Source organism: Vigna angularis, chromosome 2, assembly GCF_016808095.1.
Source record: "Vigna angularis cultivar LongXiaoDou No.4 chromosome 2, ASM1680809v1, whole genome shotgun sequence".
Classification (NCBI taxonomy): Eukaryota; Viridiplantae; Streptophyta; class Magnoliopsida; order Fabales; family Fabaceae; genus Vigna; species Vigna angularis.
Window position 1 is genome coordinate 3,879,873 of NC_068971.1, and position 25,536 is coordinate 3,905,408.

Consider the following 25,536-nt stretch of genomic DNA (forward strand, 5'->3'; position numbering starts at 1 on the left):
CATGCCCTATTTCTTGTCAGAAATATAATGAAATTACCTTTCCTATTATTTGCTCGTGTTCAACTATTGGGAGAGGTGTTCATTTCTTATAACATTCTAATTTCTCACTGCTTGAGGTTGTTATTATAACCTTATACTGATTTTTGGGAGTAATATCTCATGCACACTAAACAACAGCTGCAGTTCCAGTCTCAAACATGGTTCTACAGTAATTACATCCTTGTTTTTTCAAAGTAGGGATACATTAGGGGCAAAAGACCTCAGGTTCGAACATGTTGGTTACCTTTTTCTAAATAGTTTCTGAATTATTGTAGCCATACTTTTTGCAGTCTTCAATATACGAAAAACACAAGAATGAAATAAACATAAGTTCATCTTACAAACATTTTATTTCTTATAGTTTTTCCTTTAATACCATTGTTTATATTTGTGTTCATTTTGGTTTTGATCCTCGGTGTTTAAATCAAGCGAAATTATAAGTACTAATTGCTTATTTCATGACGAAATAAACAATACTAAATAATAGTACTTATCGCAATGGTTTGGAAGAAAGACATCTAAGAAAAGGAAGGAAAAGAAAAAAAGAAAGAACATAAATTAGAGAGAGAAACGATTCTTCGATTATTTTGTCATAAAAAAAATGAAAGTGAAAGAGTTTATACTACTAATTATTATAATACTTTTATTAATACTATTGTAACCACAATTAAGTACTGAAACTTAAACTAGTCTCTTTACCAGTTTAATTTTCACTTGACAGCAATTACTTTTACTTCTCAATTTTCAACTTTCAAAATTTAAATAAGTGCAACAGAGAAGGCAAAATTTAATGATGTCCACAACAGATTTTGAAAGACTCATAACATCATATATTGTTGGACCGGTTCGATGAACAGCATTTCCGGTCTAAAGGATCTTATGGACCAGCCATTCTACAGGTTTTCATTCAGATGCAGGAAGATAATAATTTTTGTATAGGAATATAATAAATTATTTATTAAGGAATCATTCTTTGTTAATTATAATTCAAGTTCAAATTCCAATAATTCTTATATAATTCATTAAAACGATATAGCAGTATCACTAGTAGTCCATTAACAAAATTCATGAAACTTTGAAATAAATCGTACAGGCAAAATACACTGAAATATTCTTATAATTACACTACCGATTTCAAATTATCTGTCCTTTAAAGTTGTAAAACATTACCAGTAATAAATATATAACTTTTGCAGGATAAATTTCACGTGATGAAGGTAGACATTTTCACAGCAACTGCATAGTTCCAAAAGGAACAAGAACACGTGTTGAGTGGCTGCATATCGATACAAATCACCATTTCAAGAACCTCCCAGAAAGCTCCACTCTCCACTCTATTCCATGTCCAAGTCTCTCAGTCTTTCATTCCAAGCTCTGTTTCAATTCAGTATCACGCTTTTCCCTTTCTCTCTGTTTCTCTTTTTCTTTTCTCAATACCCACGCAACACAAAGTTCCTTCTTCCTTCTTCCCTTCTTTAATTTTCCACTCTCATTCTTTCTTTCCACTCCCTCTTTCCTCAACGCTTTCTTCCTCCTCGCCAATGGCCTCTACGACGTCGTTTTCTCTCTCCCACGTCGCTGCCCCCTTCTCCTGCAACGCTAACCGTGCTCGCTTTTCTCACCGCCGTTGTGCCTCCTTCTCAAAACCCATTTCCCTTAAGCCACTCCAATCGCTCCCCGTCAACAAACGACACCCTTTTGCAAATGGGTTTTTGACAATTCGGAGAAATTCCTCACCTTTCACCGTTCGCTGTGAAGCTTCAAGTGGAAAGGTAACACTTCCCAAATAATTAAATAAACGAATAGCGCATTTGCTTCTACTTTATTCTTTTTCCTTTCCTTTCGAAACATGCAATCACCATGTTTGAGTCAGGTTCAGAATCGTTTTACTAGGTCCAGTTGGATTAATTGCTATCTAAGAACTCTTAGAAAAATGAAACAAGAAAGTAATTGAACTAAGCTAAGTTAAAATTCATTGATGAAAGTTTAGGTAATTGAGAGAACTGCTGTTTTTAAATTATGAGATATCTTAATTGATTTCATCTTTTTATTCCTTCATCTAAAAGTGTTTATGGAAAAATTTATCCCGATCTGAACAACTGGTTTAAGTTTTCTCTATTTTTAAATTGTCTTCATTGGAAAACATGGTGAAGAGGAGAGACAGTTGAGAGAGAAAAAGAAAGGTTGAACGGAGAAAAGTGGTTCAAAATTGAACTTCTATTTAGTAGCAGAGAAGCACGCAGTTATCAACTAACTAACCAAACTCAACCAATTTAACTATGTTTGTCATTTTTGTCAGCTTATTTAGAATTTTGAATGTTTGTGAATTTGGGTTGTATGATGGCCTTAGAGCTTGTTAAGTAGGGTGAAGTGGTTGATGCTGAGGTTTTGATGCTATGGCAGATTACGCAGCAAGAGTTCACAGAGATGGCGTGGCAGGCGGTAGTTTCGTCGCCGGAAGTGGCCAAAGAGAACAAGCATCAGATTGTGGAGACAGAGCACTTGATGAAGGCTTTATTAGAGCAGAAGAATGGGCTTGCTCGTAGGATCTTTTCTAAGGTTGGGGTGGATAACACTCGTCTTCTAGAAGCTACTGATAAGTACATTCAGCGGCAACCCAAGGTTGAATTACATATTCAATTAAGATTGCAATTATTTTGTTGTCTGGTTGAGTTTAACTGCTAGTTATTCCTCCCGAGAACCCCAGACGTTTAATGCATGTTCAATTATGTTAGGTTCTAGGGGAATCGTCTGGTTCAATGTTGGGACGTGATTTGGAGGCATTGATTCAGAGAGCTAGGGACCACAAGAAAAAGTTCGGGGATTCATTTGTTTCAGTTGAGCACTTGGTTCTTGCTTTTACCCAAGATCAGCGATTTGGGAAGCAATTATTTAGAGATTTTCAAATATCTGAGCCCGCTTTAAAATCTGCAATAGAGTCCATTAGGGGACCTCAGTCAGTTATTGATCAAGGTAGTCATATTTTTCCATTTCTCTTCTTTTTATAACTTTTAGTATGTCATATGTAACCAGGTGTTGTCTTCTTTTTATCTTCATATCTCTTTTCTTTTTGGAGGAAGGTTAGTTAGAGATTTTCGATATATACATTTGTTGTTGTTGTCCTTCATTTTTTTTTTCCTTGAGTTTGAACTGTATGCTTAAATGATTGGCAACTTTGCATTGCTTAAGCCTCATTTTAAGTTTCTATACAGATCCTGAAGGGAAATATGAAGCCTTGGAAAAATATGGAAAAGATTTAACTGCAATGGCAAAAGCTGGAAAACTTGATCCAGTCATAGGAAGAGATGATGAAATACGTAGATGCATCCAAATTCTCTCCAGGAGGACAAAGAACAATCCTGTGCTGATTGGTGAGCCTGGTGTTGGAAAGACTGCCATTTCTGAAGGGTAAGTGCGTAGACCTTTATCCTCCATTGCCTATTATTGATTACATTACCATTTGTTTAACATTATTGCTGTTAAGATCTTTTTAAATGGAATGGAAAATTAAGCTTAACTAGTTTATAGCAATATTGACTAGCCTTAATTTCAATGTCTAACCTGCTTCATAAATACCAGCAATGCCATCTGTTAAACAGGTTAAAGAGTAATAAAATCTTGTCTGAACATACGGAGTTATATTATGAAAAAAGGTAAATGAAATTTTAATGAAAATATGTAATATTGTAAAATTAAATTTTAAAGGTAAATTTTTGAATGGTCTTTTGGAGGTTGCCCAAGAGATATTTTAGATAACGATTTTTTCCACATAGTTGTATAAATTAGAATGGAAAAATAAATTTGTTTCATTTGCATACTCATTACTCAATACGTAGTGTGAACATAATCACCTTTGGAGCACACATTTAGCAAAATTTAGCAAGGCTTTTCTTAACCTTATTGGAAAACAATCGGGTTAACTAGTTTTGTCTTCTTGCTTGTATCTTATTTGATACTTTTGTTAATGTTCCTTTCTTTGTTCTGTTTATTGATCTAATTCGACCTTTGAAACAGACTAGCTCAGAGAATAGTGCAAGGTGATGTTCCTCAAGCTTTGATGAACCGTAGGGTATGTGCTTAATCCAAATGAATTGGCTATTTCTGATAGAGCTGTAAATGAATGGAACTTAATTTCAAGTGTCTATTCCCATTTCAATTTCATATAATATTCTCTTTGACTTTATTCTATCCTCTGCCACCCTAGTTTTACTGTCATTTCTAAAGTAAAACGCCATATTTCCCTTTTCGGAAGTTTGTAGATTGTCTAGTAATTGTAAACTTAGTCTTTTTGCACTGGTTTCTCTTCAGCTTATATCGCTTGATATGGGTGCACTGATTGCTGGTGCAAAGTACCGTGGAGAATTTGAAGATAGGCTGAAAGCTGTGCTTAAAGAAGTAACAGAATCTGATGGTCAGACTATCCTTTTCATTGATGAGATTCATACTGTTGTTGGGGCAGGTAAGAAGCTTGAAACTCAACCATTTTGAACAGCTTATTTTGGGTATTGTTAAAGATGCTCAAAGGGTCAGACTACTACTTGATGCAAAGTTTTAAATATCAAGACCCTTGGGATCAGTTGGGATTCTTATCGTGGATGATGCATTTTAGTTCACATCATTTTCCTGGGATGTGTTTTTTTTTGTATCTGATGCCATATAGAGAGTTAAAATTAACATGTTGGGTGTTGAATTTGATTGCAATTATTATCTATTCCTGTTAGGAGCTACAAATGGTGCTATGGATGCTGGTAATCTCTTAAAGCCTATGCTTGGTCGAGGTGAGCTTCGATGTATTGGTGCAACAACATTGGACGAGTATAGGAAGTATATTGAGAAGGACCCAGCACTAGAGAGACGTTTCCAGCAAGTTTATGTTGACCAACCTACGGTTGAAGACACAATTTCAATACTAAGGGGACTGCGGGAAAGGTATGAGCTACATCATGGAGTTCGAATTTCTGACAGTGCACTTGTGGAAGCTGCAATTCTTTCAGATAGATATATCAGCGGGAGATTTTTGCCGGACAAAGGTGATAATACTTATTTTAAACTCTAAATATTGTGCATGAGGATTGAGAAGATTCTGGAGCATTGACATTCATGCTACTGATTAGTACTATAATGACACAAGTTTTACTTGAAAGAGATTTGAATTCCAAATTAGAATATTTTCTAAATGATGAAAGCATGCTTTTGAGATTTTATTAATTCAGTTGAGTTTGATGGAAAACAATTAATTTACAGATGATTGTTAGAAAATTAATGGTTCTTGATACCCTTGAAATGACAATGCTTAGAGAATCTTTTGCTGCTACAAAGGGATTGATAATATTAAAGTTTAAAATCATTTGTAAAACCCTCAAGTCTTTAGCACTTGGCTGCTGTTAGTAACATACATAGACCACATTATTGGTTTCTGAAGGGTTTGGCCTTTAATGATCCTAATATAGTTCTGACTTGTGAGTGATTCATCTCTTTTTGTTACACATCTAAGTTAAACTTTCACTGGAATGGTATCAGCATCAACAATGCCCATGAAGCACTAATTGCTAGCTTCATCTAAATTGCAGCTATTGATCTGGTTGATGAGGCAGCTGCCAAACTGAAAATGGAAATCACTTCTAAACCAACTGCACTTGACGAGATCAACCGGTCAGTCCTAAAACTGGAGATGGAAAGACTCTCTCTCATGAATGATACAGATAAGGCTACTAAAGATAGGCTGAATCGTCTTGAGACTGAGCTCTCTCTCTTAAAAGAGAAACAGGCTGAACTGACTGAACAGTGGGAGCATGAAAAGTCTGTAATGACTCGTATTCAATCAATCAAGGAAGAGGTGTGTTGTTTATGTCTTTCCTGCTGGAGATTTTTTTTTTCATTTTGAATTAAGCAATTGTTCAGAAGAGGGGTAGGATTAATTTTGCATTCTGAAGTATTTTCTGCACATATAACTGGTGCAACTATTTGGGTTGATTTGGCTATTATAATCTAAGATACCAATTCAATCAAGTAAAAGATCACTGTATTTTTAATATATGATTTACAGCTGATAGTCATGATTTCTGCATTTATGCAACAGATAGACAGGGTGAATCTTGAGATCCAACAGGCTGAGCGGGAGTATGATCTTAATAGGGCTGCTGAATTAAAGTATGGCAGTCTAAACTCCTTGCAAAAACAGCTTGAAAGTGCAGAGAAGGAACTAGATGAGTATATGAATTCAGGGAAGTCTATGCTTAGAGAGGAAGTTTCAGGAAATGATATTGCTGAAATTGTAAGCAAGTGGACTGGGATCCCTGTTGCAAAGCTTCAACAATCAGAGAGGGAGAAGTTATTGTATTTGGAGGAAGTACTTCATAAGCGTGTTGTAGGTCAAGACCCTGCTGTTAAAGCAGTTGCTGAGGCTATCCAACGCTCAAGAGCAGGTCTTTCAGATCCCCATCGGCCAATTGCCAGCTTTATGTTTATGGGACCGACTGGTGTAGGAAAGACAGAGCTTGCTAAGGCACTTGCAGCCTACTTGTTCAACACAGAAGAAGCTCTTGTACGAATTGATATGAGTGAGTACATGGAAAAACATGCTGTTTCAAGATTGATTGGGGCTCCACCTGGATATGTTGGGTACGAAGAAGGAGGGCAACTTACTGAGATAGTTCGCCGCAGACCATATGCCGTTATTTTGTTTGATGAGATTGAGAAGGCACACTCGGATGTCTTCAATGTATTCCTTCAAATTTTGGATGATGGAAGAGTAACCGACTCGCAAGGTCGTACCGTGAGTTTTACCAACACTGTTATCATTATGACCTCTAATGTTGGATCGCAGTATATTCTGAACACGGATGATGACACCGTGCCAAAAGAGTTGGCTTATGGAACCATAAAACAGCGAGTAATGGATGCTGCAAGATCCATCTTCCGCCCTGAGTTTATGAATAGAGTTGATGAATATATCGTTTTCCAGCCTCTAGACCGTGAACAAATAAGTAGCATTGTCAGGTTACAGGTAATATATTCTTGTTACCACATTCTCAATGAGTTCAAGCCTTCCCATTTCCTAAAATTGCTTGATTCATATGTTCATATTGATTGTCCATGCTTCTAAGGATGACAGTGGTTATTGCAAAGTGTCAACTTCATTAAACCATATTGAATTATTTTCATGGTGCTGTTACATGGTTTTAACATCCCTAATAACAAGTTTCCCTTTGTGGTGTATTGCAGTTGGAGCGTGTGCAGAAGAGAATTGCAGACCGCAAGATGAAAATCCAAATGACAGATGCTGCTGTCCAACTTCTTGGAAGCTTGGGGTATGACCCTAATTATGGTGCTAGGCCAGTGAAGCGAGTGATTCAGCAGAATGTGGAGAATGAACTTGCCAAGGGTATTCTCAGAGGAGAATTTAAGGAAGAGGACGCAATTTTGATAGACACAGAACTCACTGCATTTACCAACGGCCAACTTCCCCAGCAAAAGCTTGTTTTTAAGAAGCTTGCAGCTGAATCAGAATCTACCACTCAAGAAGACTCTTCCTTGGAACCCTTTCCACAGGCTCCGTGAACTCCTACTACTCTTCCTTATTTTTTCCTTCACACAAATTTGAGTATACAGTTTCCTTATACTATTGAACAATGATCCTTCTGCACTTTGCATCTGATGTATATTTTCTATTACCAATACGAATAACATTTGTCACTCGATAGCAGTGTAATTGCCAGGTCACCCCATCATATAATGATATAATTGTGATAATGTACATGAGCTAGGCTGAGTTTTATTAAAGAATTAGTATGAGAAGCATCAAACTGTTCCTGATATAAGCTATAAGACTGGATTTAATTCAATGATTTGGTAAAGTACTTCTTTAAATAAATTTATATTTAAATTCTTATGTAAATTGAAAAGTTCATTTACAAGTTTGTTCTTTACGAGTTTTTAATATTTGATAAACAACTACTTTATATGTAACAATGATTTTATAAATAGTTTTTTAAAAAAAAATCCATTTCCGTATAAACTTTAGTTAGAAACTTATATCCTTCCAGGATCCATTTGAGTGTTTATTTAATTACTGATAAAATAAAATAAAAAAGGTATACGTTTCCTAAACTTCATGAATTTATGGAATAACTAGAGTCATCCTTTTATCCTTTTATAAATTGATACAAGTTCTACAGGAGTTCTAGTTATATCTCAAATACATTTGTATCCCTAATCTCACGCATTCTTATTTAGACCTATGAAGACCGAGAGAATATTTTTTCTCATTTAAATCCAATTTATTTTGTATTGTTCAGCTGGAGGGTTGGATAAAGGATTCATTACATTGAACTAGTGCGAAGTATTGCAGAGACATCTCGTATCAATCAATATATTTGGGATATCACATATTTCACACTAAACCTTGTCTATTAATCATTCCAACAAATGCTTAATATCTCTGTATCGTTGGAAATATTGGCTTGGAGAGACTGAAGCAACAAGCTCGATGTAACAACCACGACTTTACCAGCTCCGATTGGCTGAATTTACCACCAAAGTTTTCAACCAACTTGTGAAGATTTTCTGCCAACCTGTCCAAGGATAATAAGATGTGTCATATTGCCAGTTCTTCAGAATAATTCTGTACTCTTGTTGTCGTAAGTAGAAGGGAAGAATTTCAAGAATGACAGCAAATAACACATCTTTAGAAGAGACAGATTATCATTATTAAGAGAATTATGTACCACACAATAATTATTTGGTTTTGGCTGTTCGTACCACTGGCCCCACCACCTCCCATCCAGGGGTCAATAAACATTCTACAAATATCCCTAGTATCGAATCTACGTGGAGGAACCCTATACCAATTTGATACTTTGAAAAGCGATTTAACTTGAAAACATTCAAACTACTGCCGGTGATGAAATACAATTTTTATTTTCAATGTTCAATTTTAAATATAATGTAAAGTTTCTTATTTGTAATCTTTGAATATTAACATAATCAAATTATATACTTTATAATCCATTTTAGGAAATATTATTTCATTATTAAAAGAAAAGAATAAATATTAACTACAAGTAAAACATCCAATTAAATTCCACCTAATGGCATTCTAAGTGGGTTCAGTTCTCAATGAAATCCAATTGTTACAATTACTAATACACATTTCAAACCTTATTTCCTTTCCATATTGAAATGTGAACAGATAACATAAACATCAGAGTAAAATAAGTTATGATTTTACAGATAAACAAAAATACCTGAGAATTATTTTGGTGTTATCTCAATTCAGATGCCTCTTCTGAATCTGACAGTGGTAACAGAGTACATATCCCAAGCACATGGCCGTTGAGGCACACATAATACTCAATACAGTCATCATAAGAACCCAATCTGAGACTAGCACTTTGAGGTATCATTTCGGCTTGCAGCATGCTCCACAACTTTGCCTTACAATAAGGGCAGACTTCACTTGGATGGAGTTTGGCACCTTTATTAATAAGCATCTTTCTGACCTTTGAGGTAGCAAACGACTTAAAAATTCCACGGAAGAACCCTACATCCCCTTCTTCACCTTGGTCAAGATGCTCACAGGGATCAGACACATACAAAACATCAGTTCTGCATTGAGGCAAAAGAAAGCTCTTTCCTGATGTTCTAGAAAATCGGGTTTGATAAACAAAGTGACCAGGGATCTGAATGCTATTGAACAAGCCACCTTTTGTGCATCCTGAACAGTATATCAGCAACTTCCCTAAAGCTCTCCAGTTTCCATCAACGATGTGGCTCCCATTAGATTGCAGATCCTGCAGCATCTTTGGAGCTCTCGTTCGACAAAACTCTTTCCATAGAACTCGCTTGGCAAGATCATCAAACCATTTGCACACACAGGATAGAGTAGCAATCAGCCTGGGATTCCAGTTCAAATTATGAAATACTAAGAATATCACATCTTCACTTAAATACCCTTTGGTACATTGACAGCTAGCCGAGTGTATGCATCGGTACTGCTTTGTGAGAATCATTTTCTTCACCTAGAAAGACTAAAAAACTATCAGTTCATGACAACCCTTTATTGGAAAATACAAGGGTATTCACATAAAGTTGACAAATTCTAAATACCAAATTTATTAATTGAATACTTCTTAGTGATGAGGAGAAATCAAACCAACAGATGAAGCCAATATTGAACAATTCAAACAACAAATTAACGATTATACATTTAAAGCAAATAACTTACAATAAAGAAATAACCTAAGCAAGTTCCTTTTTATGTTACGCCAAAGTTAGCTCAAGAAAAGAATACAAGAAATTCTCTTCTCCTTCCAATGCTTTGGTATGGAGTGGATTTCCAGTGAACAGTAACTTCGATTACTTCTAGTCATGCAATCCATAAAATACCTTGTCTGTCGCCAAACTGAAAATGAAGACTGCACATTAGAGTGTTTCTTTTGGCCATTTTCAGTTTATATGTTTTTATCATAATTACAAAATAACAGTGTTTTTATTTTTCTCACTACATGCTGAACAAGATGACTATAAGGGATTGGCCAGGTATCAAAAGGGCACTCGATCAATCATGAGGCTTTGGACCAAGGGTTAAACATATTTGGTAGTGTGGTGAGTCAAAGCACGAAACATAAGGTAAAGGTTAAAAGGGAGAGATATAAATCACAGTCCTTGTGTAAAAACCTGAAAATTGAATGCACACATACATATAAACGAAGTGTATGTTACAGCACTTGACAGATTATACCAAATTCTAATGCTTCAAGAAAAGAAGTATATACTTGTTATAGGTATAAGAAAGAAAGACAAGAAAAAGAAGGTAAACTTGTACCGTTATAGTCATAGAAAAAGATACAAGGAAAAGTGGAAGCGTTACTTTGAAAAGCCACTTAAAAAATGACAGAATTTTATTTCATCATGAGAGGCTAAACCAAACAGACACGAAGCATGACTAAAATTGTACTTCTTTTAGTAGAATATAGAAGTCTGAGGTGAAAAAAGAAAAGATGAGAATGAATAATGATAAAATAAAATAGTTGGATATCGTAATAACTATAACTATTGAGATACAAATGGGTTAAGGAGACAGACATAAAATTTACCATAAATATTTAACAAGATTGTAACTCTAAGATAACATCAGACAAGTTCGAGAGTAGTTATAACCCTATCTAAGAATAAGAGTGACTGGCAAAAATTGTACAAATCATAGAAAGATTAAGCTTATAGTCATACTAAGAAGTTATAGGAAAAGGGTAATAGAGCAAAGACTCAAATGATATTGACAGTATAGAAGATTAATTAGATTTTGTTATGGCGAGCTGATCAAGTATGAAATCAATACACTTGCTATGAATGTTGAAGAGTGGTAACAATGATTGATCGAAGGATATTATAGGAATAAAACTATAAAGTAGATATTAGACGAATAAAACTATAAAAGGACAAACATGGTTTCCACATTGATATGAAAAGTGTATAATAGGGTGCATAGGGAATTATCGTGGAATACGGGACAAGAAAATTTTTTATATTGTATATATTCAAGCAATCAAATATGCAAGGATTTTGTGAGAACACAAGACCAAGTAATATATAATTGCAGAACTGAATCAAGGGCAACTGCAAGCCCTATCTTTTTAACCAGGTTTTGATGAGTTTACTGAATGTATACAAGTGCCAGGGCAATGAAGCAAACTTTATGCAGATACTATGGTCCTAGAAGGGAGGTCCAGAAAAGAAATAAATTAGAGGTCAGAGCTGTGACGAAAAGCTATGGAAAGACAGATTTTGTAGAACTAGAACAGAAAATATGAAATAAGTTTATCAGAAGGCATAATAGTTCTAGCATAGATGTTATACCATACTATAAGTCACATGGTATAAGTATCTTGTGTCAACCATATTACATTGACAGGTATGTAGAGGAAATTATAAATCAAAAGATTCAAGTGGGTTCGATGAAGGTGAGGAGGACTTCAAGTGTTATTTGTTGCATAAGTAAAAAAGCACCACTCAAGCATAAAAGGAACATTTTATATATAACTATGCAGCCTACAATGTGAAGTAGAGCTGAATATTAATTTGTAAAAGGGCAACAAAAAAGGAAGCTCAGTGTTGCATAGATGAGAATGCAACGATGGATGAGGGGACACACGCTGAAATAAGATTTGAAATGAATGGATTAGAAAGAAGACTTAATTTAGCTACTTGTCCATTGTGATTTGGGTATAATATTGTCCTATGTGATTTGGGTATGTTTGAAGAGTTAGAGAAGATCCAGTAAGAAAAGTAGATCAAATGGAGGGTGGTCCAATGGTTAAGAGGTGAGAAATCAAGAAAAACAGCAAGTCAAACCGATAAGAAGACTTAATTTAGCTCGTTAAAATAGCTATCTATTTATAGACATAACGTACACTAAAACGTAATGATATTGTCTAACCCACGTAGTTAGTGGGAAAAGGCATTTGGACATTATCGCTACCTCAAAATTTAGTTTCAAACTTTCTCTTACATCTAAGCTCCAAACCTAACAACGAAAACACCATGTCAATGGACATAAAATGGTGTTCAGTTGTTCAGTTCTCGCAGTGATGCACAATCTTACACCAAATGTTCAACATACTCATATTTGATACACCTACGAGTTCAAACTGCCCCAAATGCCTTGTGTCACACCAATATTTCCTCCACGACATATAATATATCCAAACACCATAGGGGAAAGGCTAATCAGAGCTTCGGGCAACAGAGAAACACATTTTCAAATCTCCCAAAGTACCAGCCCCAAAATCTCAAATTCCAGACTCGCGTTAATAAAATGCTCCCTAAATCAATCACAATCCCTCGCAGACACAAATTCAAATCCACCCCCAAAGCAGAAATTCGCTCACAAACTAGAAACTTCAAAAAGAAAAGAAAAACATACAAATAAAAAAAAACCGAATTTGAGAATTACATGGCTGCTTACAAATTAAAAAACTAAAAATATATAAAGAAGGAGACATATTTTCCTTACCTAAGCTTATTTAACCCGCTTTCGGCATAGCCTCCAAACCCTAGAAAAACCCACTTCTGCATGCAAATTCCAAAACCCAGACAAGAAAAAAAAAAGTTAGAAAAAATGAAGTAATTTCACTTCTGAGCAGGGGCAATTTGGTAAAGAGATGCATAGAATAGAACACAGTGAAAGTTGCAACAGTGGCAACAACAAGAGAGGAAGTTGCAAGTGTACAATTGCAAGATTGAACTGATAGATATGTAATGATTTATGGCAGCGTTTCTTATATATTTCAGGATAATCATTGATTCACAATATTGGTGCAATCCAAAATCAAGGTCCAATTATGTGATGAAACGTGTCATGTGACGTCATCAACACTTAGTTGTCACCAGATAGAGGCGGGAGGTGGGTCCACATGTAGTGAAATGCCATGAAGACAATGGAGGGTCTTTTTCGTAAAATGAGGTGTGCGAGAAGCACGCCACACACAACCTTATTTTCAACAATAAAAATACACAGATAGATTTCTTTGTCGGAAGAACACAGAACTTTTTTATGACCATTATGCCACGTGTTTGGTCAATGATTTTCTCTCGTTTTCTGGTCAAACTCAGCATTTTTAGTCAGAAGTTCTGTTATACGTGGCTGAATCAATAGTGAGATGCACAATTACAATTATTTTTTACCCCTTTAGATTGAAACTCCTAATTCAATTTCTAATGTCACATGTGTATGTTTTTCATAGATGAAAAAATGTACTTGAAAATAAATGATTTTTTAGTGGTGTGATGTTTTAATAGAAATTAATTATTAATAAATTTGGAGAATAATTTACATTTATAATACTATAGAAAACACGCGTGTATTTTTTATATGATAATAAAAAAAAGTATAATTTTATTGTAAATATAAATATTTTTTAAAACTTTTATTGTAAATAGATTATTTAATTTTTAGATAATTTTATAATTAAAAAATGGTTTGTGTGTGACTTGTAGCTATCACATTCAGAATATCTAACTTTGCATCAATCCTATCCTAATCAATCCAAATTCGCGAAGTGCTGGAAGCAATTGCCCTCCTTTAGTATGGCAAGAAAACAGCCACTTTGATTTGGGAAGATACACAATGTTTTTCCTAAACATATGCACAGTGCCAACAACTATTACTACACAGAATTGAAATTTTCACAAGTTCAGAGCACTTTTCATTTGCTGGCTAAATGAATTCCTAATCCATGCTATATTTTTTGAGTCAGATAAAATCAATAACAACAACAGATATGAATTTCAAGAACAGGATAAAGAGTGAACATAGTATTTTGAGCAATCTAATGAGTGGTGGTGAACAGAGATTCCTCTTTCAACTCTACACACCCAGGTTTTCTACAGGCAAGGCCAATCTATCTTTACTTCAGCTGAACCAACAGCTTGTTGGTTAACATTTACTGCAACAAGCTTGGATTTATTTTCCTATCATCTCTTTATAGAGTAAGAGAAATCTGGAAAATGTCTACCCAGATCAGTTGAAAATGTTTGCCAAAGTCCTTTTCTCTTCAAGAGATATTATATTTTCAAAGGCATCAATCAATGCTTTAACCTTGCCCTCTTCAACAAGCTTACTTGCTGCTGCTTCAATCACATTATCATACAATCCTTCTCCATCTTTCTTGTCCTTCACATCTTCAGGTCTCAAAACAACCTTCTCTGGACCAGTTCTAGCAGCAGACTTGGCATCAGTGCCGTTGTCCCTTGACACCTGTCCTCCCTCCATTTTAAGGATTTTCAGATTATCTTCATCAATTTGAGTTTCAGCTAATTCTCCACTCAACTTTTGCCCGTCCTTGTCTTCAGAAAAAGCAACCTCAACATCTTTTTGAGTCCTTCCATTCTCCTCAGTTTCCAGTGTATCCACATTAGCCTGGTATTCAAATTCATGATTTTGGGGAAGAACATCCTCTTCAGATTCAGTATTTGCACATTCAGAGTCCTCTTGGTCTTCTTGGGGTGAGGTTTGAGAAACTGAGGAGGGTGATAAGGAATTAGAACGGGGCAATTCAATTTCCTGGCTTTCGTTTTGATCAGATTGTGGACTTTGGTTTGCACTTTCTATCTTGATGACATACAAAGTCTTTTCCCGAGCCTCCTTATTGTGCTCTTCAGGTTCTACTCCTATAGCGGGTTGATTCATAAGATGAGGCACAATTTTCAGGCCTCTGTGCTTTCTTGCACTAACGCTTCCAATGCCTCCGGGTGAAGACCTTGGTGAGGTTTTTCTCTTTTTTAACTTAATCTTACTAATCCTTTGGCCACCAAGTCCCTCAGAAGAATTCATAGAAGATGTGATCTTCATTGAAGTAGCATGCTTTTCGGACAACTGCATTTCTTTATCTTCAAAAGAAGACACCTTTGGTGAAGCTTGCTTCATCGTAGACATAGATTTTGATGAAGCTTTGACTATTTTGGGAGTTAATTTGGGATGAGTTTGCACCCTCTCAGAAGTTGCTGCTGGTGAAGATTCCACCCTTTTGGAAGTTGGTTTTGATGGAATCTCCCCCTCAAAATTTGAAGATTTTTCCCCTCTCCTTGTTTCGATGATTGAAGAAATGTGTGATTTTGAAAGGAATGATGATTCGGCCCTGAGCAGTGATGCTTTGCCCGTGTTTTCCAGAACTTTATTCCCTATCTGCTTTTGGCTGCCAGTTGATTTTGATTGGAGTTCCACCTTATTTGTTTCAGAGTCATCAGAAATCTGAATGACAGAATTAACTGATTCACTGCTTTTCACTGTTGAAATCTGTGTTGGCTTGGAATGAAGTGAAGCTTTCTGTTTGGCAACTGATATCGTTATCCCACCATTACTGTCCTCTGAACTTCTAGAAAGTGATTTTCTTCCAGCTCTCTTAAGCATGGAGAGTGTCTCCTTTGCTTCCTCCACATTCATCCTCCCATATTTACAAATATCATGACAGGAGCCAATAGATGCTCTGAGATAACGAGGAACAACAACTTTTCTTTCATTATTTCCAGAGCTTTCTATTCCAACTGAGTGCCTTCTTAATTCGGCACCACTTGACATTGTTACTTCTGAGATCAGAGATGAATCAACCCTTTGCTACGCAGAACAAGATCTGCGGCAAATATCCTTAAATAAAGAAACAAAGCTATTTTTAAATAAAACCAAAAACGAAGTAATGACTGATTAACAGCAAAAAGCAATATAATGATCAATATTCAAATTTGTTAAGATTAGAAGCAACAAAATTTATCAACCGTGCTTCAAAACTAAATACGAGATAATGTCAGATAACAAGAAAAGTACCGTTCTCAGCGCAATCTTTGGAAGCTAACAAAAACAGAATATGTTTAAAGCAAATCTCAATTTAGGCTAGAAAGTTCCATAGTGTTCAGAAAAAAAAAATGATTTTATAATTTTTTATGATTTGAAACTCACTGAAAATGAACAAAAAATCTTTACTGCACAAAATGAATTTGATTCAAACATATCATTCAATAAATAATACTCTCACGTCTAACACTTTTTCTTATAATATAAGCGTCTCGACCATGCAGCTATAAACTGACCATAATGAAAAAAGAAGAAGGCACGTATGAAGCACATCAATAACAAAAGTACCAACGCAATCAACTAAGGGGAAAAGAACTAGAAGATTACATTACAAACAGGTACATTTTGATCGCGATCAACGTAAACTATACTTGAGATAGAGTCTAATAATATTCATCCAAACAAAATTATGCATGCATCACTGATCATCACCCATTTCACGCAAACGAAAAAACACACAATTGAAGAAATTCACATTTATATTCTAATTAAAGCATACCTTAAGCCGATTCTTCAAGCTTCAGAGCACACAGCTAGAAACCGTAACGGCCAAGCAAACTTCTCAGCAAAACACACACCGAAATTAACCAATCCAAGACAAAGCAGCAGGGACAAATATCCAAGCATGATCTTAAAATTCACCAATATCACATATTTTTCAGCAAATCCATTCGTTTTGGGGAGAAAACCTGCAAAACCCAGATGATGATATTTTCAAAATAAGGTACCTTTGTTTTATACGTTCAAAGCGGAGCCTCGGAAGCAAAAGGGTGCTTCAACAGAAAAGCGAGGCAAAGGGAAACGGAACGTAACAAATAGAACACTGAGCCATTCCTTTTGAAGGGTTTTCTCTTTTGGGAAGAGAACGTGCGTGCAAGAAAGCAACAGTTTCTGTTTTTTGTTTCTTCTGCTTCGTTCGTTCAGCTTGTTACTTCACTGCGCGTTTCTATTGTTATGTTATCTTATCATTTATCATCATTATATAATACAAAATAGAAAATATAACGAAAATAGAAAAATAAATAAATAATTTTTTTATTTTTGGTGTCCCATTCGAAATCTAATATTTAATGCACTCATGAACTGGTTTAATGACTTTTTTTTTTCAAACTTTGCAAGCATTAAAAGGAAAATATGATAATCTTGTCAAAATGTGAAAATGTATTTTTAAAATTTGATGATATGGAAAATTAATTTTGGATTTTAATTATTTTTTCAATTCAAATTTCAAATTGTTAATAAGAAATTGAAATTCCTACATTAATTATCTTTTTATTTTTTTTTTACTGAAACACACACAAAATTTTAAAATCCAATACATTCACTTCAAGACATTAAAATTCTCCAAAAATAATAGAAATTCAAAATTTGAACTAAAAAAATCAACAAACACATTCACTTCAACACATTTTTTATTATTAACCAAATTAAAATTTAGCAAGAATCATAAATACGTGGTCCACATCTTGTCATTTAATATTATCACACCAAATGAATGTTTTCATTTATTTTGATCATTTAATATTTTTTTCAGTTAAAATTTGAATGAACATAACGTTTGGTTAACGGCATGTTGTTAAAGACGTCAAAAAAAAGTATATTTTAGGACATTAATACACAATTCTTTTGGTTTGAAATTCATTTACCAAACTCTTTTGGCAATAGGTTTTAATGTTAAATAATTTATTATTAACAATACGTGATATTGCAGTAAATAAAATCAAATAGATGTGAAGTAAATTATTAAAACTAAGATATCTCATATTTATTAATATAACTATAATTCATTAAAATTTTAGTAATTCAAAATTCTAATTATCTGAAAAAACATTTCGTCAATTTGAATGTGTATTAGCAAAGGTATTCAAAATAGAAAAATACAAAATAAAATTAAATATTCAATGTAAGAAAAGGGTATAATAATATTACTATATAAGGATTTCCATGGATTCATTAATCGTGCTATTAGGGTTTCTATATATATATATATATATATATATATATATATATATATATATATATATATATATATATATATATATATATATATATATATATATATATATATATATATATATATATATATATATATATATATATATATATATATATATATTATTAATCAAAACCCTTTTTTAAGATATCAATTTAAATATAGGTCAATGTTTTATGTAACAAAAATAATCCTTTATAATATAAGAGGTTGAATTAACACTTAATGTATGTAAAAAGCTGAAACAAATGTTTTATATAATTTTTAAAAACAAAATAAATTGATTTTTATATTAAAGTAAATCGATCCAACAATTGAATTTGAAAGCACCAACAAAAATGTGTAATTTTTTATTTTATCCTCAAATAATAATATATTGTATTATATTTGAAAATGACTTAATTTTTGTAACAATTACTTGAAAATTTATACATGAAATATTTTTTGGTGTAAAAAATCATATTTACAATATATTAAAATTAGGTTTATTAGGTTCGGAAGTCCCTATATTTGCGGGTTTGTTTCAATTGGGTCCTTCAATTTTGGAAGTGATCAATTGGGTCCCCACCACCGGCCTAATTTAATATTTTTAATAATTTCTAATTATATTTTCATTTATTAATATATATAACAATTAAAATGTTAAAAATTCATCTATACAGCTCAAACGGTGCCACCTGGATGCCATTTATATTTAACGAAAATGCTATTATTGAATCAAATTGACCAAATTAGGTACCCAATTGATCAATTCCAAAATTAGAGGATCCAATTGAAACAAACTCACAAATATAGGGACCTCCGAACCTATTAAACCTTAAAATTATATTCTAAAAATGTAGTTCATTTTTCTTGAAAAGAAAATAATTCAAACGAAATGGAATATGATAGAGAGTGGGAATGAACTCTCAAAAGCTATATGACTATTTAAATTTATAAACATCTGATTTACATATATTTTACCACAAGTAATTTAATAGAAGAAAGTTTTTAGCATAAATATTATAGTAACAAGTTTTTTTAAAAAAATTAAAAAGTTGTAAACAAAAGATAAATCATTTTACTAATTTTTCATAAAAGCTATTTTAAATGAAATTTGATTTCTATACACGACCAGTATATAGAGTTTTAATTACAGTGTGGAATGTTTTTTAAGAACAACGAGATCATTATAAACATACTATATTTCGAAATAATTGTTATAAAAACTTACAAAAGTTATCATCATATACGTCGATTTGTGATTAAATGATAATGTAAAAAACCTGGTACATGAACTATTTATTCATATTTTACAAAAATAAATATAAATAGATTATCTTGTCTAATTATGGTTTTGGTGGTCTAGCTAAGTTTTTTTTATGTAATTAATTAGATCTGGAATTTGTAATATGATCATAAATTTTAAATTCAATAAATCAGATTCAACCTAACAATGTAATAAAATGTTATTTTATCATTTCAATATTATTAATATATGTTATAAAGATTATTTATCGTGTAAAATATTAAAAAAAATATATATTTATTTTGAAGTACTTATTTCTTAAAAATTTAATGTTTTTCTTTATAGTTACTCAAATTGATGATCCACACAACTTAATTTAATACGGTTCCGATTTCAAATCCGATGAGTGATATATTTAGGTCAATCACTTTATATATATAAATTGTCTATTTTGAAACTCTGTCATAGTTTTATTCTTAAGAAACACATTAAAAGGTGAAAAGAAAAATAAGTGTTTAAATTATGTTTGACATCGACTCCAAGAGTATTAGGTGTGATAGAAACATAAGGCATATTTGAGGTTTAAATGGAATGTTCTCTTATCTTCAACGAAGGACTTGAAAAATTGAATATTCCATTATTGATTTAAGAACGAAATTTTCTCTTATCAACCTCATGGTGGGTGTCACCTTCTTTATTAGATTTTAGAGCGTGACCTTTTACTAAATGACAACGTTTAATTGATCCAAAAGAATTTAAATATGTATTCCGAAAAATAAAAAAGTGAGAGAAAATTCACCTTTATAATTAAACTTAATTAGGATAAATAAAATAGTATATTACACTTCAATCATACTCTTATTACCATATTCTTTCATTTCAATAATATTTTTATCATTGAGTGCTTCAACTTCAAAACCTTGAAAACAAACAAGTCTTCCACTATGATATATATATATATATATATATATATATATATATATATATATATATATATATATATATATATGTCTTCCTACCTTTAAATTTTGGTAAAAGTAAGAAAAAAAAAAAGAACTCTGATTTTCTTAAGCAAATAAGAACATTTTAAAAAAAAATTAAAGTATGATTCCTTTTGATCTTTCACCAAAATTTATAACAAACAAAATAAGCTAAAATTTGTTGAATTTCAGCTGGTAAAATATAGGATTTAATACTTATAATACTTAAACTTCACTAGAATTTAGGCTTAATTTGTTTTACCCAAGCACTTAAGATTGCAACCTATATCCGATTGGCTTACCTAATTACCTAATAACATGTTTTATCATTTTCGCAAAAGTCAATTAACTTTGACACCATACATGTTAAAAACCCCTAGTAACAATTAACTAAAAATATGTATTTTGTTTAAATGATAAATTATTTACTAAACTTGACAAAACAAAACGGCGAAAGAGAACACAAAAGGAATTTTCAAGGAAAAGGAAAGAATTGAGGTTGTGTTTGGTATTGTTTGGAATCACCCATACTATGTCCAAACACTTTTCTTAATTTCTTACTATGTTCCAAAAATATCATTACCTGAATTTCTGTAACTTAGTTTGTAGTAATATTTAATCATTGATTGAACACACTTTATAATACAAAAACAGCATATACTATGTTATATATAACATTCAAATAAAGGTTAAATTTCAAAATGTTAAAAAATTTACGTCGAGAATAAATCAGTTTAAAATATATAAATAATACAAACTTTATTTTATATAAAATTAAATTAAATTTAAAGTCTATTTTTCTTATAAAAAAACCAACATATATTAAAAGATGTAAAAATTGTATGCTCGAAAGCATTCAAAGAGACAGGTAATGGATAAAATCCTTGCTAAATTTATATAAAATATTTAAACACTTTACTTTCATGATCTTTTAACAAATAAATTTTTCCTTCCATATTTTTTATTTATAATCATCAAAAACACTAGTCCGTTGTATCCAAAACTTGCTAAATTCCAGAAATATGTTTGGGTTAGTTTGAAAATAAAAATATGGAAATTTAATTCAATTCAATGTTTTAACAATAAATATTTGGTCTTAAGTAACAGTTTAAAATTTAAATTCCTTACGAAATTTCTAGACAGCTTCCTATTGAGTTTTAGAGAAGGTGAATACGTATATGCAACCATTCACTTCACGTCTATTTATGAAAATTACAATTTAAATCATCACAGAAAACAATTTTTTATTTAAACCTCAAACAAACACAATAATTAAAATTAACTAAACGAAGAAATTTAAATACAAATATAATTTTAAAAATACCACCAAATATGGTACACACCTTTCATTTGCTTAAAAAAGTCCCTATTATTCTTCTGCAAAAAAAAAAATTCTGATTATAACCCAAATGTAGAAAATCTGTTGACAGTCTTTTATTTCTCAGAATTCTATTTTTATGTTAATTTTGTTGGTTTATTTATAAATTGTGTAAAATTTGTCAAACATGTTTATCTTCAAATACTCAAAATAGTTTACGATTGAATAAAACATATTGAATTTCGTTTACCTATGAAAATGATTCCAAAGATGCACGAAGAAAAAAAAAGTTTTGAAATTATTCAATTGTGCTAATTCTGGTTGAAATTTTTTCTTTAGACATTGATATAAATAATTCATTTAATTATTAATTATTATTTACAGGGTGAAGTGATATTGATTTATTGATTTAATGATTTACCATGTATTCATCTCTCTCTAATGAGATTAGATTTTCATAAAGTAATTCAAAAACACTTTATTACCAATTTAATCAGTTTACCAATTTTATTGATTCAATGGAAATGAAGATACAAAAAAAAAAAAAAAAAACTAGAGACTAGAACCCCGTACAACAAATTTTTAAAAAATGAAATTTCATAAGTAAAAGTTTATATAATGGATAACAGACACCTAAAATCAATAAGAAAAAAAACATTTATTGTGTATCTTTGTTAATTCTCCTTATGTTAAATTTGTCATTCCAAAGTCAAATTTATTTTTAATATATTAATTAAAACAAATATAATTTGAATTAAAATAATTCCACCAAAACTTCTAACAAAAATTAGTTTCAGATTTTAAAATTTTCAAACATAAGCTTGAAAATTTGAAAATTTTAAGTGTGCCTTTTGAATTTAAATTTGAAAATTTTAAGTGTGCTTTTTGAATTTAAAGTGGAATAAATAGAAATGAATTACATGAATAACTTAATATTTTGAATAAAAAAAAAACAAAACATACAAAACATTTAAACGAAGATAATAATTATACATTTCAATATAAGTTAGTGAAACCACTTAAATGCTTATGTTTTCCATATTGTGTATCTATTAAAACATAATTTCTTCTTTTATAGATGAAATTATTTTAGTCTTAGGAAAATGTTATATGTGTGTTTCAATGCAATATATCATAACTAGGAAAAGTAAAAATAATGAATAAATAAATAAAATTCAAACTTTAACAAATGAAAAAAAATATATATATATATATATATATATATATATATAATTTACTATATAGATATAGTATTTATCAAACAAATCCTATTATATTATTATTTGTTTTCTATAAAATTATATATGAAATAAAATATGTCAATAAATGATATATATATATATATATATTTAATTTCATATATTTTAAAACTTTAATTAGATTTTACTTTATATTATTTATAGAAAAATTCTTTTACAAAATTCATATTAAATTTTTTTACTGCATAAATTAAATAGAGAAAAAAAACTTAAGTTACATTTTTGTAACTATTTAAAAAAATCAATTTCAGTTTGAAATTTATGATAAGTAACAATTTAATTTCAATATTTTAAAAAAATAATATTCATATTTTAAATAATGTAGAAATTTTAAAATTTGAAATATATGATAAGAAAGTTTAATGTAGAAAATTTGAAATATATAATAATAAAATTTAAATATGAAATTTGAAATAGTAAAAAACTGTACAAAAAATTGTAACAAAATTTGAATTTGAACTCAATTTAAAAAATTTACAGAAAATTTAAGTCTCTTTAATATCTCCAGACAATTTTCACATATTTATTAATTACAGAAAATAAATTACTAGACCACCAAAACCATAATTAAATTAAGATAATCTATTTATATTTCTTTTAGTTAAAGTAATTTTGAAATTACATATTAATTACTCTCTTTGTTGTTTATTGCATGACATCTCAATTTAATAATATGAAACTAATAAAATAAAGAAACTATGATACAATGATATAAAAGTTTTTCTTAAGATTATAGGATTGAAGAAAAATAACATAGTCATGAGACGAAAGCAACACATTCGTTCTGAGATAGGTTTTCTCCAAAACTCACAAATCATTAAAGAAAAAACACAAACCAAATAACATAAAAGAAATGGTAAGTTAGTGTGCAAAAAAAAGATTTCATACAACAATCACAAAATTATCATTATACATCATTCATTCACAAAAATAATCATATCATATATGATGGCTCATATTAGACTCAATTATTCAGATAACATATTGATGCAAAATCTTAGAAGTTCGTGGTGGTGGAACAAATCGTCCACCCAATTATCACACACAAGGTTAGTATGTTAACATTTTTTTACAAGGTAATGTTGTAGAAGCTGACAATAAAAGAAAAAAGATTACGAATAAATGATTTCTTGAGACGTGTAGATCACTATCCTTAAGGACTTATCCACGATGTATTGCGCAAACCCCCTAGAATACAATAGGAACTTCGAGAAGAAAGAATGAGAGAAGAGTGATTTCTGATGATGGGTGATGGGTTTTGGAGTGAATGAAGTGCTATATTTATAGAGCTCGGAAAGCAGGCCCATGATCCAAAAGATCCAAAATACCTGCTAGAGAAAATTATTTTTTAATAAAATAAAACGTTGCAAACTAAAAAGACGTTGGCAACCGTGTGAAGCATGAGAGTTGCGGTGAAATATCTCACAACTTTAAGATAATAACGTTCATATGCAAAAAAGGCAAGGTATTTTGCAATACCTTATCCTACGTGTACAACCGATAAAACTCTTAGATTAAGACCTTTTGCATCTCTCACCAAATACTTCATTCTAATCTACTTAAGTTTGAATGGTTATTAAAGCAACATGATAATCTCCAACGTCCCCACTCCCTCATCAATACGTGCATTAATGAAACATCACTATAAAATCTTCCCAAAAGAGATTCATGAAATTCTGTCAAACATATATACAATGCTCATAACTAATAACAATAATATCATCGTCATAATATCATATATGAATACCCACTTTAAACTCATAAACATGCATAAAATACATTACAAAATATATATTAAACAATCATAAAATAAGAAAATTCAAACGTGTATACTTACACCGAGAAATAACCCGGTGTTAGGCTTTAGTCTTGTCGTTTAGCGACAGACTCTTGCCACTCAACATCATGGAACAAAATGCTTCATACTTAAAGTGAGAGATGGTACTCAATAGTGTCTTGTTATCACTCTCAAAGCCAAATAATTTTGCATTTGAGTACGTTCAACGGTAAAAAAACTAACTTCAAAAATAAACTAAATAATAAAATATGAAAAATAACATTTCATTTAAAAATACAATCTACATTCTTTAAAATTAATGTTTCTCATTAAAGCGTGAACATTGTTAAATTAATGTCTCTTATTTTAAATCATATTTATCATTAGTAGTTAATGTATGATATTTATTTTTAATATACTTCTAATTGTAATAAAAACAGAATTAAATGGTATTAAAAATAATCCCTTGCTAAATACTAGTAAAAGATACATTTCAAACTAGATTGCAAGGCCTTTTCCAGTATCAACCCTCGGGAATATCTCTATAAATAAAGCATACAATGTTATATATGGAACCCGGCAAACAACTCCACTAAT

General features: G+C 31.4%; 3 protein-coding genes across 10 annotated transcripts; 1 reads left to right on the forward strand and 2 right to left on the reverse strand.

The window, feature by feature from the left end:
- The first annotated feature begins 1,297 nt into the window (after positions 1 to 1,297).
- On the forward strand, positions 1,298 to 7,737 carry LOC108329110 (chaperone protein ClpB3, chloroplastic). The gene is made up of 10 exons (XM_017563143.2): positions 1,298 to 1,811; positions 2,443 to 2,661; positions 2,775 to 3,012; positions 3,252 to 3,447; positions 4,054 to 4,108; positions 4,348 to 4,498; positions 4,761 to 5,069; positions 5,610 to 5,875; positions 6,119 to 7,045; positions 7,264 to 7,737. The coding sequence occupies exons 1-10, from the start codon at positions 1,581 to 1,583 to the stop codon at positions 7,597 to 7,599; spliced, it is 2,928 nt and encodes a 975-aa protein (XP_017418632.1). The 5' UTR covers positions 1,298 to 1,580; the 3' UTR covers positions 7,600 to 7,737.
- A 559-nt stretch (positions 7,738 to 8,296) lies between these two features.
- Positions 8,297 to 13,297, reverse strand: LOC108326854 (EID1-like F-box protein 2). 8 transcript variants are annotated; one of them, XR_008247026.1, is made up of 5 exons: positions 13,052 to 13,297; positions 10,265 to 10,441; positions 9,991 to 10,067; positions 9,285 to 9,881; positions 8,297 to 8,612 (listed from the first exon to the last, which is right to left on the reverse strand). XR_008247026.1 is itself a non-coding variant. In XM_017560442.2 (4 exons), exon 3 carries the CDS (start codon positions 10,047 to 10,049, stop codon positions 9,303 to 9,305), a length of 747 nt encoding a protein of 248 aa, XP_017415931.1. In that variant the 5' UTR covers positions 10,050 to 10,058; positions 10,265 to 10,441; positions 13,052 to 13,296; the 3' UTR covers positions 8,297 to 8,612; positions 9,285 to 9,302. The 8 variants fall into 8 exon arrangements, 7 of the variants coding, with proteins under 7 accessions (XP_017415931.1, XP_017415930.1, XP_052729090.1 ...); XM_017560442.2 differs by having other exon boundaries at positions 9,285 to 10,058; positions 13,052 to 13,296; XM_017560441.2 differs by having other exon boundaries at positions 9,285 to 10,067; positions 13,052 to 13,296.
- A 1,003-nt stretch (positions 13,298 to 14,300) lies between these two features.
- On the reverse strand, positions 14,301 to 17,313 carry LOC108328329 (uncharacterized). The gene is made up of 3 exons (XM_052872143.1): positions 17,113 to 17,313; positions 16,884 to 17,014; positions 14,301 to 16,180 (listed from the first exon to the last, which is right to left on the reverse strand). The coding sequence occupies exon 3, from the start codon at positions 16,112 to 16,114 to the stop codon at positions 14,558 to 14,560; it is 1,557 nt and encodes a 518-aa protein (XP_052728103.1). The 5' UTR covers positions 16,115 to 16,180; positions 16,884 to 17,014; positions 17,113 to 17,313; the 3' UTR covers positions 14,301 to 14,557.
- Positions 17,314 to 25,536: the final 8,223 nt, after the last annotated feature.

Coding starts and splice junctions, on each gene's coding strand:
- LOC108329110 (XM_017563143.2), top strand. CDS start 1,581: ATGGCCTCTACGACGTCGTTTTCTCTCTCCCACGTCGCTGCCCCCTTC. Junction 3,013..3,251: donor TCAGTCAGTTATTGATCAAG/GTAGTCATATTT, acceptor GTTTCTATACAG/ATCCTGAAGGGAAATATGAA. Junction 3,448..4,053: donor AAGACTGCCATTTCTGAAGG/GTAAGTGCGTAG, acceptor CCTTTGAAACAG/ACTAGCTCAGAGAATAGTGC.
- LOC108326854 (XM_017560444.2), bottom strand. CDS start 10,049: ATGATTCTCACAAAGCAGTACCGATGCATACACTCGGCTAGCTGTCAA.
- LOC108328329 (XM_052872143.1), bottom strand. CDS start 16,114: ATGTCAAGTGGTGCCGAATTAAGAAGGCACTCAGTTGGAATAGAAAGC.